The sequence below is a fragment of the Pteropus medius genome, unplaced genomic scaffold (genome assembly GCF_902729225.1).
Source record: "Pteropus medius unplaced genomic scaffold, Ma_sr-lr_union100, whole genome shotgun sequence".
In the NCBI taxonomy this organism is placed as follows: domain Eukaryota; kingdom Metazoa; phylum Chordata; class Mammalia; order Chiroptera; family Pteropodidae; genus Pteropus; species Pteropus medius.
In genome coordinates, this window is record NW_024349796.1 from 1276108 (window position 1) to 1297732 (window position 21625).

Genomic DNA, 21625 nt, shown 5'->3' on the forward strand with positions numbered 1-21625 from the left:
TTTAAGGGGTTCCAAACCTGCAGTGAGCGCTGCTCACCAGGATACTCACTATGCTGTAATATGGAGAGACTGTGAGCAGCAAGGACAGACAAGGCCCTTCCTGGCAGAGGAAACAGACTGATGTACTCACTAAAGTTCCTCCAATTAGGCAAAAAAATGTATATATATTTATTTTCTATCAAGGTTACCAATCAGTTGCATCAAAAACAAGACAGCAGAGATCGCTAGTGTTCACTGACACTCTGGGTCTTCTCTTTGTCCTGGGCACACCACTATTTCTGAGCCCCTTTCAGGGGCTGCTCCTTGTTCGTCCCTGTCTATAAGACTTTGGTGGGTCAAGATCTGAAGATGGTCACGTCACAACATGGAAAAACCCACATTCCTAAATCACCTCAACGGAACAGATCCCATCTTCTCCACCAAGCCCATTGGGCCCTGGACTCCGATCTGAATGAGTAATAACCTTTTTCTTGTTAATCCGCTGAAATGTTGGAGTTTTTTCGTTACACTAGTCAGTTTATCATAGCAAAAAAAATATATAAATAAAAAGTTACTTAATTTCATATTTACTCTCTTTATTTAGAACAAAATAAAAGTGTAATGCATGGATTTTTTCAAATCAGGAAATAAGAAAAAAATAAGAAAAACCTACATTAATCTCTATCTACCATTTATATACAAGTTAATGTTTAATTTATATTCACATTAATAAATATTTATTTGTTTGAGACATCATCGATTCACCAAACTGCTGTCTGGTATGTCAGGTTAAGTGCTAAAGATACATCATTGTAAGTGTTAAGTAGAGTGTATATACCAAAAAAGTGTTTCCTCTTATAAATGGTAAGCTCCTTAAGGATAAAGACCACTGTTTCATGTATTTGTTTGTTTGTTTGTTTTTGTTTGTTTGTTTGTTGCATCTTTAAGACTTCCTCTTTAAAGTATGCACTTGGAAAGCAGAAACATCAGGGACACATGGGAGCTTGTTGGAAATGTAGAATCTTGGGCACCCAAACATACTCAATCAGAGGGTGCATTTTTTTTTACAAGATCTTCAGGTGCTGAGTATGCGCATTAACATTTTAAAAGCACTGATTTATAGCCTATTGGCCCAGAGAAAGGGCACAACAAATAATTTTTAGTTAATGTATTTTAAATGTACTTATTTGACTGTTGAAGTGGTAGTCCTTAAACTAAGGAGGTCTTATACTCCTTCAGAAAATTAAAGTTATAATCTCTCTCACTAGAAAAATGGACGTGTGCCAATTTTCAAAAACTTTTATAAACAATTTCAGGGGTTTCAGTGGCTTTTTTGTGGCTGATTCAAGTAATTCTTAGGTTCTAAAAACTCCAAGTTAAAAATCTCTGGCTTTAAGAAAGAGAAATGAGGTTGAAACCATTTGCAAGTAAGCTTGTGGAGAGAGTAAACAAACAACATTCAGGAAAAGGAAAGACATAAGAAGAAAGAGGAAGATTTAGTGGTGAATATTTTAAGGTTAATATAGAAGCGCCCTCTTCGTCCAAACCCCTGAGCATTAGAAGTCAGAGTAGTTATTTTATCTGTTATTAATATTATCTGTTACTTTAAAATTCCAATATTGTAATTAATCATCATTCATAACTTAAATTCTCTGATTCTTAAACTTTGTAACTTAGAGGCTCAGCTTCATATTGGTCACGATGAGGCTCTTCCAGTCATGCCTGACAATCGTCAAGTCAAAATCTTGCTCCTCCAGAAACAGATAAACTTCCTAACAGATCTTGAGGAAGTTTCTTGAGCCAAATTAATCTTAGCTACACCTTGGCCATGGCGTGTGAACAACAGTCCCACTAATTGCTAATGGTACCTATGACCCCAAGTGGGGAGTTATGGAGCATGGACTTTTGGGATTCAGGCAAACAAGGTTCAAATCTAGACATCAACAGTTCCTGGATCAGGCAAGTTATTTAACTTCTCTGAACATATTTTGGAATCCATAAATAATGTAAGGAATAATATTAGCACCTATTTCATGGAGTTTTGTAAAGAGAGTAGGTATAACTTGCATAGTACAATGAGAATTTTAAATGTATATTCTTGCTTTATTTGCCATGGTCTGGAACAGAACCTGCAATATCTCCGAGATATACCTGTATTATTAACTTTGTGGCTTTTATTATTACTAGACATAAAATGTTTTATGATGAATTAAGTAATAATTTTAACAGAATTTTAGTTAACAAGCATGAACCTTTAATGGTAGATCTGAGAATTGTTATCTTTTTCTTTGGGAATATCCTATATTTTTTCCCGAAGCCTTTACTTTCCTGTAAAATTCTTGATTTTGCTTTTTATCATTGGAGCTTCTCTGGATTATTTCTGCAAAAGTATTGTATTTTCAAACAATGCACCCCAGAGTGAAAATAATTGGTTAATTACAAAGCTCACCTTTCTGATCATGAAGATATAAATAACCGGATTATATACAGTACTTGATTTAGCAAAGAGATATGAAACAATAGACACTGTTGGAGTGACCAGATGCCCATAACCATTAACCACCAAGAAGCAGATCACAATATAAGGCATCCAAGAAATCAGGAAGGTGAATATCATTACAAAACACATTTTGGCCATTTTCTTTTCATATCTTAAAATCTTGATCACTTGAATTGTCTGAAGATCTTCAACACAACGAAGCTGCAGAAAAGAAGAAAGGACAGGGTTGAAAATAAAACAATCATGTTGTTTGTTGTTTTTATAACAAATGTTCAGACATCATTCTTGTCCCCACCTTCATGGAAAGAGAACTGAACTTGAGTTCTTCTCACTCACAGGAAGGCTGACTTCTGATCCAGGACCTGTATCTTGCTTGATCCAGCCCTTAATCTCTCTGGGCCTCAGTCTCCTCATCTTTATAGCATATTGAACTACCTACTTATTTATTAGATCCTTTAATAGTTTGTAATGTTTTCTCATTTACTTAACGAAGAATAAAGTGGATTATTTTGCCTGTATCTTCAAGTTGCTAAAAGACAGCCAAAAAGAGTTATAAAGAATTGGAAATAATTTCTCTATGATCCCGGAAACGCTTTTATCTAGAGCGTAATTCTCAATTCTAAAACCAAGAAGCAAGCATGTGATGTCAGGAGTTCTGCCTGGTTAAGCCTACAGCTGGTCTGGATGAGAACTTAATTCCCAAATGAATTCTTACGAGAAAGTACTGTGACTTCCAATTCATAGCTAATGACACTAAAGTGGGGTTTGATGGGGAATTTGTGATTGGTTTCATCAGGGACTCGTTCACAGAGGAGAGCACTTGGTGAAGCCTAAGTATCCCCGTTCCTATAAATCAGCATCTCTACTCCTAATTGTCCTTATTAAAGGTATTAACGAGGAATGGTCTACAGGTTTGAAAGTTTTCTGAGTTCCTCAAATAAAAGGTTCTTTAGAAGTTGCTCCTATTATTATTATAAATGTCTTATTAAGGTGAGAGGAAAAATATTCCTTTACATCAAAAGTATGTTTCTATATATAATGGTTACTTTTGACCATAAAAAGCTCATTCTGCTACAAAAATACCAATGCTTTGTATGTTGATTTTAAAAAGATATCTGCCATACTATTGCTTCTTAGCATGTAATTTTAAACTGGGAAATTTATTGCATTTTAAGAAACTCTGAGTATTTCTTTTATTTGTAGCATTATTATAAAAATTAAGAAAATTTTTCAAAAAATCAGAACATATGCTTATTGTGTTTAAAAGTATATTCAAATTGATATATCTAAATTATTTATATTACCTAAAATTATATTTAAGAAACTATTATTAGAATCATGTATTCATATTGATGAAGAATAAAAGAAAACATAGATAATTAAAATATTTGATATCTTTTAGAGTAGAGGGAACGTATGTGCACAAATCGATGTTAAATTTCTGGTACTAAAGTTATCTGTGTGTGCAATTCTATTTTTAAAGAAATGTTTTCAAATGCGATAGAATGTTATTCTACTTTCAGAACAGAACTTCTTTTGGAGGGTAGGAGTTTTTCCGTGGAGTTTTTAAGAAAGCCGTGGAGTCTAGGTCTGGAACTAGAAGATCTGGGCCCCTGTCTCACAGTCGCCACTTTCGCTCCCTGTGTGATCTTGCACTCAATTACCTTGTCTAGAGTAGAGATTAAAGGAGGTCAGAATGAACACCCTACTAGAGTTGATAGAAGTTGGGTCCCAGTTCCACAAACATGACTTTTTGGGATTGTTTTTAAGATTAAATATTGATTTATATTTGAATTATATTAGAAATTAAAAAACACATATTTACTATTTTCAATTACAGTTAAAATTTGATATTGTATTAGTTTCAGGTATACAGCATAGCGGTTATACATTTATATACCTTACAAAGCGATCCCCGATAAGCCTCTTACCCACATGACACCATACAGTTATTATGATATTATCGACTATACTCCCTATGCTGTACTTTACATCTCCACGACTATTTTGTGACTACCAATTTGTACTTCTTAATTCTTTCCCAACCCCCTCCTTCTGGCAACCATCAAAATATTCTGTCTATGAGTATGTTTCTGTTTTGTTTGTTTTGTTTTTTAAATTCCACATATAAGTGAAATTATATGGTATTTGTCTTTCTCTGTCTTATTTCACTTGGCATAATACCCTGTAGGTCCATCCATATCATCGCAAATGATAAGATTTCATTCTTTTTTGTGGCCAAGTAATATTCATATGTATTTTTATACTACTACAGGATATTTAGAATCATAATTTCTGACTCCTCAAAGTTTCAGTTAACTAGTAACATAACCACACCCCAATGAACTATCTCCCAAGTCCCCACTATCTAGGGCCAACATTTTTATCTGTACCTTTTTGGGGGCAAGTCGGTCCCCATCCTCGCTCATCATTTATCAAAGCAAAATGCTCGTTTGTCATCTTGGAATTACATGCACGCTGGAGAAGGTCACTTGAGAAAATATTGGTCCATAGTTCCCTAATTCCTCTTTGATGTGAGAACATCCTGACCAATATTTCAGATTGTGTGGGTTTGTAAATGTGAAGTTTCATGACTATTTTTCATTTATCTCATTGCCCTGTTTGTTCCATTACCATCTATTTCCACACTCTGCTCATTCAATGTTTTCCAGATGAAGAGCTCCACTTCATGTCTCGCCCCCCTGTATTCGATCATTTGAGGATATTTTTCAAAACTGCTATGTGTAATAGCCCGCTGAAATATGAAAGGGTTAAAGAATAATTAAAACCTGAAACTGGACAAAAGAAGTCTATAACTTAGGCCTAGTTTCTGGAACCCCTAACCACATTCTGTTAATCATGAAACTTATAACAATGAGCTCATACGCTAACTGCCAATTTTAGCCTGTGTAACCCTGCTTGCTTGCGTGGCATGAAAAATAATCAATTGTATATAAGCTGAAAATTACTGTTTGGCCATCGCCCATGGGAACACTGGCTATTGTCCATGGGAACACAGGATGGGCAATCAATTCAGAAGTGGGTAAGGGCAAGAAGCTCCTGACCTTAGCCTCTTAGGTGAGCAGGAGTTAGCCAGGTAAGGAGAAGAGACAGAAGAATGTTCCAGGGAAAGGAAGCATGCTAATGCAAAGAGGTAGAAGAACACATGTCATGTTCTGGAAATAAGAAATATTGCAGTTTTCTGGATCCCACGGTGGCAAGAGGGAGGGAGTGTCTAGAAATGATGCTGGACAAGCAGACAAGTAATCACACAGGACCTGCTAGTCATACTCGAGAACTTTGTTTTTAATCATGAAGACACTAAAACCCCTAAAGGATTTTAACTGGGCAGTGACATGAGGATATTTACATTTGAGAACTATTACTCTGGTGGCAGTGTGGGGGAAATGGACTAGAATAAGGAAGGAAAAACTAAAGTCCTTTTGAACTGAGTCCGTATCCGTGGGGAGGGGGGGAAGTATATGGGAGAAATATCTGAGGTCGAATAGGTAAAAATTGATTGTTGGTTGGGTGTTAGAATGAAGAATAGGCAAAGATTACTCCCTAATTTCTGGGTTAGGTAGCTAGGAATGGTGACCATTCACTGAGCGAGACAGACAGAGTCCTGGGCCCTGATCCCAGCATAAGAGCCTCACTCTCATGACCTCGTATAACCCTAACTCCCAAAGTCTCCACCTCTTATACCATCACATTGGGGGATTAAAGCTTCTACATATGAATTTTGGTGGGACACAAACATTCAGTCCATAACAGTAAGTACTTGTTTCACTTTAGATGCTTAGTAAATATCAGTCAAATGAATGCTTATTGAGTGACGTAGATCCAAAAGCCAACAATGGCTCTTTGAGTTAGCAGTGATGGGAAGAGAAATAGTGGTAACTAGAGAGAGTTGAGGGTATATTTTGCTTTTGTATTAAAAAGAGCCAGTAGTAAGGGAGAGACAGAAACATAAACGAAAGAGAAAATTATCACTTGGGAGAGGTCCCTGGGGTGGAGAAGGGAGTCAAGGGAAAAACAGAATCTAGGATTAGCTTGACTCTAAGACCTTTCCCTTTGACCTGTACCTGAAGAGAGGAATCTAAGAATGAGTGTGAACAAAGAGGTTTGTATATAGGGACGCGGGGAGTTGAGGAATTTCCTGATAAAGCTTTATTTTGCCCAATAGATAAGAAGCATGATTGTTTGATAAGAATGGAAGAGGGTAGTAGGGCAAGAGTTTAAAATGAGAATTGAAAATTTATAGTAGCAATTGTATAGGAAGAGTGGACCATCTTATGATCCAAAGATCGCTAGATGCTGCTGAGAGGAAATCTGAGTATGGACACTGTGAATCGGTGTGGTTTTTCTCTGGTTCCTCTTTGTGGTTTGATTACAGGCATGGAGAAAACAGATGTTGCGGTGCTCAAAGTTTTTACAAAAGTATATGAAGAAAGTTGGGCCATGAAAATTGAGGGCAGTGGGTCATGATTTAAAATGATTCATGTGACCAAGTTTGATTTAAAAAATAAAAGTGAAAGCTAGAGGAGTTTGGCACAATGAGCAAGAGACAGGAGCGTTTTGATGAAAGAAAACAGAGTGGGAAGAAGCGCTGAGTAAGAAAGACACGCGGCTGACGTGAGACACAGACAAGGGAGCGGGCTTCACACCGTTACTTCAGATGTCCTTCTTCCTGTCACCCAGCAGGAAGCCTGCTTGTGGTCAGTTCCTGTCCTTCATGACTCCAAAGTGATTTCCTGACAAAATACCTGTACTGTTCCTTAATGAGTTTATGTGACCTTTGAATTAATAAAATTATAGGGGGGGATGAAATTCCCTTTGTTAGAGTTCTTAAATTCTAAGAGTGCTAGAGGATGTGGATTTTTTTTTGTCATTGCTGATTTTTTCTTTCCAGAACCCCTTTCTTTCCTTCTCCTGGTTTAGAAAATGGTGGTGCAGAGAGAATAAATGTTATTCTTTATTCATCTTTTCAGAGAGTCACTAATAGCAAAAATTTCTGTCACATGGGAAGTCTCCTAGAGCTGCTCCAGCTGTGGGCAACTACCGATCATGTAGGAAGGAAGTTTGATTGTTTTTGACACAAAATGGAAATAGTCTGGGGGAGGGGTATTTGTAGTCTTCCAACTCACCATTTGAACGGAATACAGAATGTGGCCATAGCAATGGGCTATGACTACCACCGGCACCACCAGGCAGCCAAGAAATAGGAAGAGCACAAAGGAGGAGTCATTGGCGTCCTTGGATTTCCAGTCCACAGCGCAGCCTAGTCCGTGCACGTCCAGGATGTACCTGTTCCAGCCCAGGAGAGGCGCTCCTGACCAGCCCAGCGAGTATAGCCAGATGTAGGTAATGGTCCTCCAGGCCCAGGAAAAATCGATCGCTCTGGCCTGGACCACACGGATATAACGTTCATAGGCCAGCACAGTTAGCGTGGTCATGGAAACAGTCCCTGTAGGGAGAGGAAGCGGGACAGTACAGCACGACGCCAGGGAAGATGGACATCACAGATGGATACGTTCTCCACTGGAGACACCTGACCGAGTGTCTGGAATCAACAGTGTGCTCTAAAAGCTGACACAGCTGAGAGAAACAATGCCTCACAGTCCCAGGAAATTCAACTGGAAACATATTTACCCCTAAAAGACAGTGTGGACTAGAAAATGGCATGCAGATTGCAGCGCGACAAAAATGAAAGCTCTAAAACGGGCCCGCCCCGATGATACAGCTATTAGGTTAAATTTTCTGCAAAGAGAAACTCTGGAGCAAGTCAGGGTGAGACACTAAAGCGAGTGTCTCTTGGTTTTTCCTTCTCTCGGCTGTGTCTGACTCATCTACTAGCGGTAAAGTCAAAGTGGGCTCCACAAAAGCCAACTGACCAAAGTGACGGTGAAATAATGCAGCGAGCAGCCTTAACCGATCCGCGAGCGGATGCCAGCCTCTGAACCGTCCACGTGCAATGACTGTTGACAAGCGGGTGGTCTTCTGTGCTCCCGCGGTCTTCATTTATTCCTCAATTTTGCAATAAATACACTTCAACACTATCATTTATTTATTTCTCTGCCTCACCCCAGAGTGATTTATTTACTCAACAATCTCCTATAGAGCACCTCCATGAGCCAGGCACTGTGCTGACGACAGAGACTCAGAACGCGAGCTGCCTGTGGAGAAGGCATACGCACGAACTGCTGTAATACGGGACAAGGTGTAAATGCCACGATGTGATACAATGTATCCTGGGAGTTGCAGGAAAGGGAGCCTTTGCCAACAAGGCAAAAGGAGCACATTTCAGGAAAAACGAAGAGTAATGCACCAGAGCACTGAAATCATTAAAGGGCTCAGATGCCGGGGCTCAGGGGACACGGAGAGAGATTAGAAAGAGCAGATGAGGCAATACTGAGAAAGACTTTAAATTTCTTGCTAAGGTTTTTTGTTTCTTTCTTCATTGTTCTTTATGATAAAAAAAAAAAACAAAAACAAAGAAAACATTTCACTTGTATAAAATAGTAAATTATAAGTCTTTTACATTGTTGTGCTTTTTAAGCATGAAATGATTAAGTTCACCTTTCTTCCTCCTCCCCTTTCTTCTGAAAAGACTCATTCTAGCAGTAGTATAGAACTTAAAACACTGTCCAGTGCCTGGAGACCAGCTTGCAGGCTATTGCAATGGTCCAGGCAAGATATTATGGGGTTTGAATTAAGGTACCTTTAAATGAGTTCCTATGGTTAAAGCAATAAGCTGGTATGATTTTAATTTTCATTCATATATCCATTCATTCATTTACTCATTATTTATTGCTTCTCTACATGTGTCAATCATTGAGTTAGAAAATAGGTATAAAGAGGTGAGTGAGACAAGTGCCTCATGGAACTTAACAGTACAGTGGGTATGAGAAATAATAATTTAAAATAAGAGCATCATGGCAGAGTGAGGCAAACTCTTTATATCTGCACAAGAGTATCCATTCCCCTCCCATAATGGCAGCAGACCTGGGTAGCAGTGCAGAGAAGCAACTATGGCTTTTAGCAGCACCTGTAGCCACTGGGAACCAGGTAGCAGCACAGAGGCTTGTGAACCCAGCTCCCACCCACCCACCACATTCCCTGACCGCAGAAGTGATGCCCCAAGACCCAGGAGCCTTGGACACAGCAGGGGTACCAACCACCCCTGGCACTCGGCACTCTGCCATTGACATCGACACCAGTGACCAGACCTGGGAGGCACAAATACTGCAGATAAGTGAAAACAAAAATTTGTGCTATAGCATATCTACTGGAAAATCAAAGAAAATCCTCTAATCGTCAGCCTGCTAAGTTGTTAAAATCAAAATGGTACCTAAAATAAGAAAAAGGTTCACTACTTCAAATGTACTGGCAGAACAACCCATCGAACACTATGAACAACCAAGGGAACATGGTAAAACAGAAAGAAAATGAGAATTCTCCAGAAACCAAACTCAAAGTCATGAAAATATGTTATCTAATTCGTGGAGAGTGGATTGCAAGCTGACAAGGTCCTTGCAATCTGTGAGGCCAGCCGAGGGTTGCCTCACCTCAACGAACCCTCCTAAGACTGGAGAGATACAAACTGTTGGGGAAACGATGCCACGAACAGACGGAATAGCAAAGTTCATAATAGAATGTGGGTTAGGTGATTGTGCCAAAGATGATCTTATCCTAGCTGGCAATTGTATGCTCTTGTATAAAAGCAGCTTGAAAAAATAAATCTGTGCCACTACTCCATCATCAGTGGATAGTGGTCTTCCTGACCCCACCTTTGTCTTTCTCTTTCTTTTTGACATCTCCCACTGTTCCCACTCAGGTATCAAGCAGGCTGTGCTGAACGAGGCACTAAATGATAGAGAATTCAAAATAGCGATCATGAAGAAACTCCATGAAATACAAGAAAACTCAGAAAGGCAGTTCAATGCACTCAGGAATCAAATCAATGAACAGAAGGAGTACTTTACCAAAAAAATTGAAACTATAAAAAATAATCAAAAAGAAATTCTGGAGCTAAAGAAATCAATAAATGGGATAAAGAATTTACTAGAAAGCATTAGAAATAGAGCAGACCATATAGAAGAGAGAATTAGTGAGCTCAATGATAAAAACTGAAAAATGATTCAGGTGGAAGAAGAGAGAGAACTAAGAGTTTTTAAAAATGAAAAAAGGTCTATGAGAATTGTCAGACTTCGTTAGAAAGGGCTGGAAGAATAATGGGTATCCCAGAGAGAGAACAGAGGAAGAAAGAAACAGAGAGTGTACTCAAAGAAATAACCAATGAGAACTTCCCAAAGCTGGGGAAGAAATGACATTCAAATACTAGAAGCTAAGAAAACACCTAATTATCTCAGCACAAAACCACCTTCTTTAAAACACATTACATTAAAACTGTCAAAAGTTAATGATAAAGAATTCTCAAGGCATCTGGGGAAAAAAAAGATAGTAACCTACAAAGGACATCATCAAGTTATCATCAGATTTCTCAGCAGAAACTCTACAGACTAGGAAAAAGCAGAAAGACATATTCAAAATATTGAAAAATAGAAACCACTGGCCAAGAATAATATATCCAGGAAAGTTGTCTTTTAAATATGAGAGAGAAATAAAGGCTTTCTCAGACAAACAAAAGCTGAGAAAATTTACCACCAAAAGACTTGTATTATCTGAAACAAACAAAAAACCAAAAGTATACAAAACTTTGATTAATGTGACAGACAGAAGCAGAAAATTGCAACTCTGTTTCAGAATAGGATGGTAAATAATCATAATATAAAGGTTAAAGGTGGGGAAGCATTGAAAATAACTATAACTACTTCAATTTGGTAAAGAACACATAAATAAAAAGGAATAATTTGTGACAACAAAAACATAAAAGGGGAGAAGGAAAAGGAGGGAACTTATGTAGGTAAATGGAGATAAGATGTTATCAGAAGAAAATGGACTATTTTATGTATGAGACATTTTATATAAATTTTATGGTAACCACAAAACAATAATCCAGAGCTGAGACACAAAACATAAAAGAAAAGAAAAGAAAAGAAAGAAAAGAAACCCATAGAAAACTAACAAATTAAATAACAGACAGAAATACAAAGGAAAAAAGACAATAAAAATACAGAGACACTAGGAAAAAAGAAAAAAGATAACATGGCTGCAGTAAATCCTCATATATCAATAATTACCCTAAATGTAAATGAACGAAATTGAGCGATCCAAAGTAACAGAATAGCTAGAAAGACCTAAATATATACTGCCTTCGGGAGACCCATCTCAGCTAAAAAGACAAACATGGACTCAAAGTGAAGGAGTGGAAGATGATACTCCAAGCAAATGGTATCCGGAGAAAAGAGGGGATAGCCATACTTATATCAGACAAAATAGACTTTAAGTCAAAAAAGGTAATAAGAGACCAAGATAAACATTTTATAATGATAAAGGGGCTGATCCATTAAGAATACATAACATTTATTAATATATATGCGCCCAACTTAGGAGAACCAAAATATATAAAACAATTATTAATAGACCTCACAAGACACAGAAACAGAAGCAAGATTTAATATACCACTTACACCAATGGATAGATCATCCAGACAGAAAATCCAGAAGGAAACTTTGGCCTTTAATGACACATTAGATCAGTTGGACTTAACAGATATTTGCAGAACTTTTCACTTCAAAGCGACAGAATATACATTCTTCTCAAGTGCACATGGAACATTCTCAAGGATAGACCATATGTTGGGACATAAAACAAGTTTCAATAAATTTAAGGAGATTAAAATTGTAGCAAGCATCTTTTCCAACCACAACAGTATGAAACTAGAAATCAACTACAAGAAGAAAGCTGGAAAAATAAAAAATATGTGGAGATTAAATAACATGCTACTGAACAACTGTTGGGTCAATGAAGAAATAAAAGAAAAAAATCGAAAAATATATAGAGAAAAATAAAAGTGAAAATACAACATACCAAAATCTTCAGTATACTGCAAAGGCAGTATGAGGAGAGATGTTTACAACAACACAGGCCTACCTCAGAAAACAAGAAAAATCGCAAGTAAACAACTTAATATTACATCCAAAAGAGATATAAAAAGAAGAACAAATGAAGCTTAAAGTCAATAGAAGGAAGGAAATTGTAAAAATCAGAGTGAAAATAAAAAAAATAGAGAATAAAAAGATAATAGAAAAGATTAATAAAACAAAGAGCTGGTTCTTTGAAAAAATAAACAAAATTGATAAACCTTTAGTCAGACTCACTAAGGATAAAAAGAGAAAAGACTCAAATAAATAAATTCAGAAATGAAAGCAGAGAAGTTATAATGCATACCACTGAAATACAAAGAATTATAAAAGATTATGAAAGGCTATATGCCACCAAATTGGACAACCTAGAAGAAACAAATTCTTAGAATCATACAATCTTCTCCTAGACTAAATCATGAAGAATTAGAAAACCTGAATAGACCAGTCACTAGTAAGGAAACAATCAACAAAAACCTCCCAAAAAACAAAAGGCCAGAACCAGATGGCTTCACTGGGGAATTCTACTAAACATTCAAAGAGATTTAATACCAATCCTCAAACTCTTTCAAAAAATTGAAGAGGATAAAATACTTCCTAACTCATCTTATGAGGTCAACATTACCCTGATACTAAAACCTGGTAAAGGCAACACACAGACACACATTACAGGCCAATATCTCTGATAAACACAGAGGCGAAAATCTCCAACAAAATACTAGCAAATCGAATACAATGATACATTATAAGAATCATACACCACGATCTGGTAGGATTCATTCCAGAGAAACAAGGATTGTAGCATATCCACAAATCAATGAATATGACATACCACATTAACAAAATGAAGGATAAAAATCATATTGTCATCTCAACAGATTCAGAAAAATCATTTGACAAGATACAATATTCATTTATGATAAAATTGTCAACAAAATGGTTTAGAAGGAAAGTACCTCAGGATAATAAAGGTCATCCATATATGACAAACCCACAACTAACATCATAATGGTGAAAAACTGAAAGCTTTTTCTTTAAGATCAAGAACAAGACAAGGATGCCCACTTTCTCCTCTCTTATTCAGCATAGTATTAGAAGTCCTAGCCAGAGTAATTGGGCAAGAAAAAGAAATAAAAGACATTCAGATTGGAAAGAAAAAAGTAAACTTCACTATTTGCAGATAACATAATTTTATTTATAGAAAATTCTAAAGACTCCATTAAAAAAACTATTATAAATATAAATGAGTACAGTAAAGTTGCAAGATACAAAATTGATATAAAGATTTGTTGTGTTTCTATATACCAACAACAAACTATCAGAAAGAGAAATGAAGAAAACAATTCCATTTACTATTGCAACAGACAGAATAAAATACCTTTGAATAAATTTAACAAAGGAGGTGAAAGACCTATACACTGCAAACTATAAGACATTGTTGAAAGAAATTGAAGAAGACACAAAGAAAGAGAAAGATATTTCGTGCTCATAAATTGGAAGGATTAATATTGTTAATCCATATTGCCTAAAGAAATCTACAGATTCAATGCAATCCCTATCCAAATCCCAATGGTGTTTTTCACAGAAATAGAACAAAAATTCTTAAAATTTGTATAAAATTACAGAGAACCCCAAATAGCCAAAGTAATTCTGAGAAAAAAAGAACAAAGCCAGGAACATCACACTCCCAATGTCAAACTATACTACAAAACTATAGTAATCAAAACAGTATGGAATTGGCAAAAAGATAGACACACAGACCAATGGCACAGAATTGAGCCCAGAAATAAACTGACACACATATGGATAACTAATTTATGACAAAGGAGCCAAGAACATACAATGAAGAATGAAAAATTTCTTCCATAAACGATATTGGGAAAATGGGAATGACACATGCTAAAGAATTAAATTAGACCACTATCTTATACCATACACAAAAAATAACTCAAAATAGATTAAAAACTTGAATGTAAGGCCTGAAACAATAAAAGACATAGAAAAAAACACAGGTGTTAAGCTTCTGGGCATCCTTCTTAGTGGCGTTTTTGTGAATTTGACTCCAAAGGCAAGGGAAACAAAAACCAAAATAGACAAATGGGACATCAAATTAAAAGGTCTCTGCACAGCAAAGGAAACCATCAACAAAACAAAAAGGCAACCAACTGAATGGGAAAAGATATTTTTGAATGATATTTCCAATAAAGGGTAGTATCCAAAATGTGTAAAAAACTCATACAACTCAACAGCAAGAAAAGCAAACAACAAAATTAAAAAATGGACAGAGGATCTAAATAGATATTTTTGCAAGGCATACAGATGGCCAATAGGTACATGAAAAGATGCTCAACATCATTAGTCATCAGAGAAATGCAAATTCAAACTACAATGAGATATCACCTCATACCTGTTAGAATGGCCAGTATCAAAAAAGACAGAAAACAACAAATATTAGAGAGGATATGGAGAAAGGGAACCCTGTACACAGATGGTGGGAGTGTAAACTGGTGCAGACACTGCAGAAAACACTATAGAAGTTCCTCGAAAAATTAAGAATAGAACTACCATAAGATCCGGCAATTCTTTTTCTGGGTATTTATTCAAAGAACATGAAAACACTAATTTGAAAAGATATCTGCACCCCTATGTTTATTGCAGCATTATTCACAACACCCAAGATATGAGAACAGCCCAAGTGTCCATCGACAGGTAAATGGATAAAGATGATGTAGCACATGTACACAAGGGAATAACTCTCAGCTATAAGAAAATACAATGCTGCTATTTGCAAGAACATGGATGGATATTGAGGGTAGTTATGCTGTGAAAAAAGACAGAAAAGGACAAATACTGTATGATTTCACTGGTATGTGGAACAGAAAACAAAAAAGTAACAATGAGCTAAGAAAACAAGTTCATTGATACAGACAACAGAGTGCTTGCTTACCAGAGGGGCAGGGGTGGGAGAAAGGGCGAAATGGGTAAAGGGGGTCATTAGATGCTAATAGATGGATGTTGGACTTTTGGTGGTGATCGTACAATAGAGTATCCATATACTGAATTATAATGTCGTATCCTTGAAGTTTATATAATGTTATCTCCATAAAATAAATTATTCTTTAAAAAAAGGAAAACAAAACAGGTAAAGCGGTGAAATGCTTTGAAAGGAAGAGGCTGTGCAGAGACCAAGGACAGCGTGAGGTGTGCGGGAGAGGGCGTGAAGGGTCTGGCAGTACTGACAGTGTCAGGAAGGGACCCTTGTGCTCAGAGCTTAAGTATGAAAAATCACAGCTTGTGATAACTCAGGGCGTGTGAGTTAGTGAATTTTTCCTTCTCATTATTTAGATTGAAGAGATAGATTTTTAAAAATCTCCTATAGTTTTCACCCATGCCTGTGTCTTAGCAAGTACAATGAGCTCCAAATACCTGAATTCAGTTGCCGATATTCAACACCACGATGAGTTGGTACAGCCCAGGGACAGCAACCCTGGTGTTTGCCAGGCCCTCGCTGACCGCTGAGGTGTATGAATAGCAGGCTTAGGCAGACTGCCTTAGTCCTTGAGGGTTGCACATTCGAACCCCTTCCTTGCAAAATACATATCAGCCTTTTCTTCTCAACAACACTTTCCTTACTAATGAATTTTGGTGCTGAGTTGAAATTATTTGCTGTATTCTGATTGATTCCAAGAACACACTCCAGGAGGATGAGAATGAATGGACTGTCTTGTCGTACAACCATTTTACACGTACATTCTCACCAGTGTTGAGCCCGATTCTCTATTCCACGTGGTGCATCCGTTTCCTTCAACACTCTGGATGGGAAAGCAGGAGACTGCCACAAACTGGGCACTGACTATGTGTCAGGCCTCTGATAATCACTCTGCATGTGCGACTCTCCCTCTTTTCGCAAAAAGAGGTCAGTGGCTCAGAAGGGCGGAGAGCCCGATAGGTGGTGGACACAGCTCTGAGAATCCAGTATTGTGACTCCAAAACCCCTAATTTTGCCTTCGCACCACCTGCTGCCATCACATGGAGACTTCTACTTCTCCAAATTTGGCTAGGGGTGGTGCGATGTCCCTGTTCTCCCCGCAAAGCTGCAGATGGATCACATGTGTAGTCAGTGCCTCTCGCTGTGCCGAGGTCTTGTACAAGAAACCACAGATGTGTGATCCCCACCCTTGCGGAGACGACAATGCCATATGTTCTTGTAAAGCCAAGACTAGCTCACACGCAGCATTGAAGGTCAGTGTCAGATGGTGCCTCATCATGTGTTGTTTACTGCATGGCAATCGAAAAAAGTAAAATCCCAGTGGATGGTATTGTGGGCACAGCTTCATGACAAAGTACATTGAAGCTGGGTCTTAAAAGATGGCACAGGTGTTAAAAAAACAGAAAGTATGGGGTGGGTATTTCTGGCTGGAACAAGACCTTCTGCAAAGGCAAAGCGATCTTCCCTGAATTCTTGCAAGAATGTCTTAGTCTCCAGATGTGTGGAGCGATAGAGTGGTCAGTCACTACCAGGGCTGGCGCAGATCTGACCGGGCTTTCCTTGGTTGCAAGTGGTCCGCAGCAGGGGTCTTCAACTTTTTTTTTCTAGTGTTTTCCCCGAAAATTTTGAGAAGGTATGTACGCTCTAATATATTTAAAAAGCTGTATCTAAATATTTTTCACCTTAAGTTTAAGAATAAATTTTAGAATAAAACTATTACCTTACTCTTTTAAATATATCCAGAGATTGATAAACATGTTAGTAATTCTATATATATGTCTATATTTCTGTGTATATGTATATATATTTACACACATATACATGTACACACAAATATATATGCACAAACATATATATGTATATATTTATATATATGTATATATATTTTATATCTATGTATATATATTACATATATGTATATATTATATATGTATATATTATATATATATAATATATATATGTGTGTGTGTGTGTGTATATATATATATATATATATATATATATATAGCAATGAGCAATCATTTAAATTTGCTTCCATTCCACTTTTCCCCTAAAAATTTTATCTCAGTGTAATATATTGGTATGGTTACAAGATTTTAATTTTTTTTTGCCTTATTCTTTTCTGTGACAAAAATTATTTAGAAATTGAAAATTTTAATTTCCTGTACAGGAAGTCTCTGTAAGTGTTAAAAGAATAACTGTCTTATAGACTGAGTTGTCATTATAACCTCTATTAGTAGAAAATTGATCAAAATATTTTGTTCAATATTAAGAGTAAAAAGTTTAATTAGAACTACTTCTCTTAAAGTGATCAATGCAGATATCTCTCCCTGCAAAGAATATATCTATCCACAGGTTACTATTACCTATGCTAAAATGATGTAGGATAAATTCGCCTATTTTCCTGTTCATAAAGTTAAAGAAAGAGTTCCCGATTGCATATTAACCTAGAGACAATGGAAGGAATTTTGTTATACTCAGTTTTTACTGACTGCAAGAAAACTTCTTCTATATTCAATTACTTGAACTCTCTTGAATTTATGTGCCAAAGTAGTGTTGATTGTCAAAAGTTATTTTCAATGATCTCAATTTTATTAAAAGCAAATAATTGGAAACCACCTGAGTGGTCGTTTACGTCCTCAAGATCTTCTTCAATATCTTATATTGTTCCTTTGTTCGCCATCCTGGAATTACTTCCTATCCACTCTACCCCCTGGTAATCCTCCCTGGTGAGATGTGATTTGGGAAGGGCGAGGAGTTTGCCCTTCTGTGTGAAGTGGCAGAAGGGTGACCGAGAAAGGGAGCGCCTGGGTAGCAGGTGGCTGATATTGAGGAAGGAACAGAAGGTTTGAATTTAGAAATTGATTCTTGTAAACCTATCATGGCATAGCCATTAGAAAGAGTTTATATACCCCTAGCAGTATGCATACTCCAATATGAAGACAGCAGTCTATAAAATGTGATCTCATTGGCCTATTATTAAGACTGCTTATGTTAGGATACGCATCACGCCTCAAACTGTCAGCAACATCCAAAGGTGGCTGTTTGATACTTCTTTTCCCTCTGCCTAAAACGCTGACAAAGATCTCACAGTCTGAAGAAGACAGGCATGTAAACGAACGATTACGGGAATGTGCTCACGCTCTGAAACAGAGCTGTGTCTGGGGAGCTGGAGAAGGCAACAGAGGAAGTCTTCACTTCCGCCTGGGGAAACACTGGGGAGGGCTTAGGAGAAAGCAATGTCTGAATCATGAATGGAGGGAGTTTACCAAGTTCGTATCCTCAAGACAAGGGTGAGGGTACGAAAGCATGGAAGTGAAAAGAGGAATTCAAGCATTAGCTCTCCACATGAGTTTGAGCCAAGTAGTTATTTGTGGTATAACTTGACAATTACGTATTCATTTACAAAATTTATCAACAAACACCGGTCATGCGCCTATAAAACAACAGGTACTGTGCTAGGCAATGGAAAAACAAGGATGAATTATAAACAGAGAAATAAATAATTATGAAACAATGTGATAAATTCTATAATAGAGAAATGTTTTTGAGGTCAAAGTCCTGGATTCAACTGCAATTCCGATACATAATTATCACAATTCAGAAAAAATTAATGAACATCTCTGAACCTCAGTTTTCTCCCCAGTAAAATAGGAATTTTGTACCAAAACTCTATCTCAGTGTATGTATTAAATGAGAACATGGATGTATTTAGGAAAACAGTAATATATAAGGTATTGTAATTATTGAACAGTAGAGTATCTGGGGACGACATTCCTGTAAGTGGAAGAAAGCTGGCAGAAGACACAGGAGTGGGCAGAGCTCAGAGCTTAAATGTGAGTCTACTAATACGTACAAATGCTGAGAACAAGTCATTTTCTCCATTGGCCACTAGATGTCCACATTGAATAGCTAATTATAGTTCAATGGTCCAGACTCTGGATAAGCAAGTTTACAACAGAGTAAGTGCTTAGAACAGGAATTGCTTGGACCATGCCCCAGATCTGTTCATTCCTATGTGTTACATTAAAAAGTTAATATGACAAGGTCCACGCCTTCAAGGAGCTCACACTCAGGAGAAGCGGGTATAAGGAGAAACTCCAAGCCTGACTGTAGGAGAAAGAATGTTCAATTCAGGAAAAGACTTTGTCCGGGAAGCAGGCACCACCTGAGTGAGTCTTGAATATTAAGCACAGTTCAGCCAGGCAAAGCAGGAGGGTTAGGGAGGAAGAACTGTCAACTCTGTTCCAGGAAGAAGGAACAGCTTATGTCAACACATGGAGACCTGACAGAGCTTGTACCATTTGGGTTCCTGCAAATAATTCAAAATGATAGAAGCTGACAGTTCTAGTAAGAGAGGACTAAAAGACTAGGGACTCTCCCAGGAAGACCCTTAAATGCCAGGCAAGGAGTTTGGAATGTACCCAAGGGCTCCGAGGAGCTATTAAAATGTTTTTGTTTTCTTATATATTTGTACAAGTCTAAAGAATTTTATTTTGTTTTGTTTTGCTTTGGCTTTTGCAAATTTTCCTTATGAAAAGTCCTCTCTGGCTGCATCGCGAAAGGAAGACCGTGTGGAGAGATCAGTCTGGTTACTGAGAAGCCTGCTGGAGAAATACGATCATGCGGATGACCAACAGCACTCACGCGTGACCCTGGGGAAGGAGGGATGAGAAGGGTCCGATAAATTTCATGGCCGTGAATCTTTGCTGAATGTGGGGATGAATAAAGAAGAATCAAATGAAGTCTTGGGTTACTGTCTTGGCTGAGTGGGTGGTATTACACTGAACTGGAAAGGAAATGGGAGAGAAATCGACTTGGGAGCGAAGATGATTAGGAGATAACGTACTTCATAGTGGATTTTTTACATGATTTTGAACAAATCATTCGATGGCCTGTGTTCCAAATTCTCTACCTGTAAAATGGCACAACTGTAAAAACCTGCCTTGTGGTAGGCATTATCTTACAGATGATACAGTGAAATCTTCCTAAGTGGGTATACATTTTTTCCAACCAATGAAAATTCTAATTTTGTTCATTCAAAAACATGTATTGACTTAGAGAAAATTTCTAAAGATGCGGCATTTTAATCACTTTTGTCCACATATAGCAATGGAAACAAAACTATTTGAAGTTGCTCAATAAAGATATTTCTTTATCAATTAGTGGCCTCTACTCATATTTGAACAACATCAAAGGAAAGCCATACTTTTAATATGCTTGAAAAAGGTTGTTCTCTTAGGCAAGTAACCAATTCTTTGAAATCTTGTTGACACAGCATATTTGCTGAATAAGCTTTCCCATTCCTTTTTACTTAATTAGCTCTGATCATTTCAGCCCACTGACAGATAGAGAGTGTTTACTATGTGTCAGGCACTGTTCTAAGCAGTTTATCTGTGTTATTTTGTTTAACTCTCACAACTCTGTGAGACATGTAGAAATAATTACCATCCCAATTTTGCAGATGTGGAAACAGAGGCAAAAATGATTAACTTGCCAACATTCTGAGCAAATAAATAACAGAGCTAAATTCAAATCAAACAGTCTGCTTTCGAAGCCCATGTTATTATGCTGTACTTGTTTTCAAATTCTCCTTTGGAAATTATCAAAAATTTTGTATTAGTGAGGTGGGATCTATAGAAAGCATTTGTTACTTACCGCATATGTTCTGTAACTGTGTCTACCTTCGATATCGAGAAAGGTCATTTTTTAAATCCAACTTTCTTTTTTTAAACTGAAGAATTTTAAAGAAAATTAGAGATAACTATCTTCATTTGAATCATTTTCCCTGGCCATTAAAAAGAGCAGTTTCCATTTGATTAATAAGAGCTGTTGTCTAAAACACCAAAATAATGGCTGGTTTTTATTGTATATATTTTAAGCATTTACCAGATGTCTATGAAGGCAGAAAATTAGTTCTAGTTAATGATTCCTTCTTTCATATCTGCTTCCCTCTCTTTATCAAATACCATTTTCAATTATTTGTTCTAAAAACTAAGTTAATATTCTTCATGTTTAGTACACAAACACACAGTTCCATAAGAAAGGCAGTGCAGCATGAAAGTTAAAACTCTTTCCATGAATTAAAAAATTATGATTTCAGGCAAGCG

The 21625-nt window shown here is 37.0% G+C and overlaps 1 protein-coding gene across 3 annotated transcripts in view; it reads right to left on the reverse strand.

Annotated features, from left to right (window-relative positions):
- The window catches only part of OPN3 (opsin 3), a 47441-nt gene that overhangs the window by 1835 nt on the left and 23981 nt on the right, over window positions 1-21625 (reverse strand). For all 3 annotated transcript variants that reach the window (XM_039883205.1, XM_039883207.1, XM_039883206.1), the window contains 2 exons: window positions 7627-7946; window positions 2429-2680 (listed from right to left, as the gene is read on the reverse strand). In XM_039883205.1, the coding sequence (XP_039739139.1) occupies window positions 2429-2680; window positions 7627-7946 (572 nt within the window). The remainder of the gene's footprint in view (window positions 1-2428; window positions 2681-7626; window positions 7947-21625) is intronic.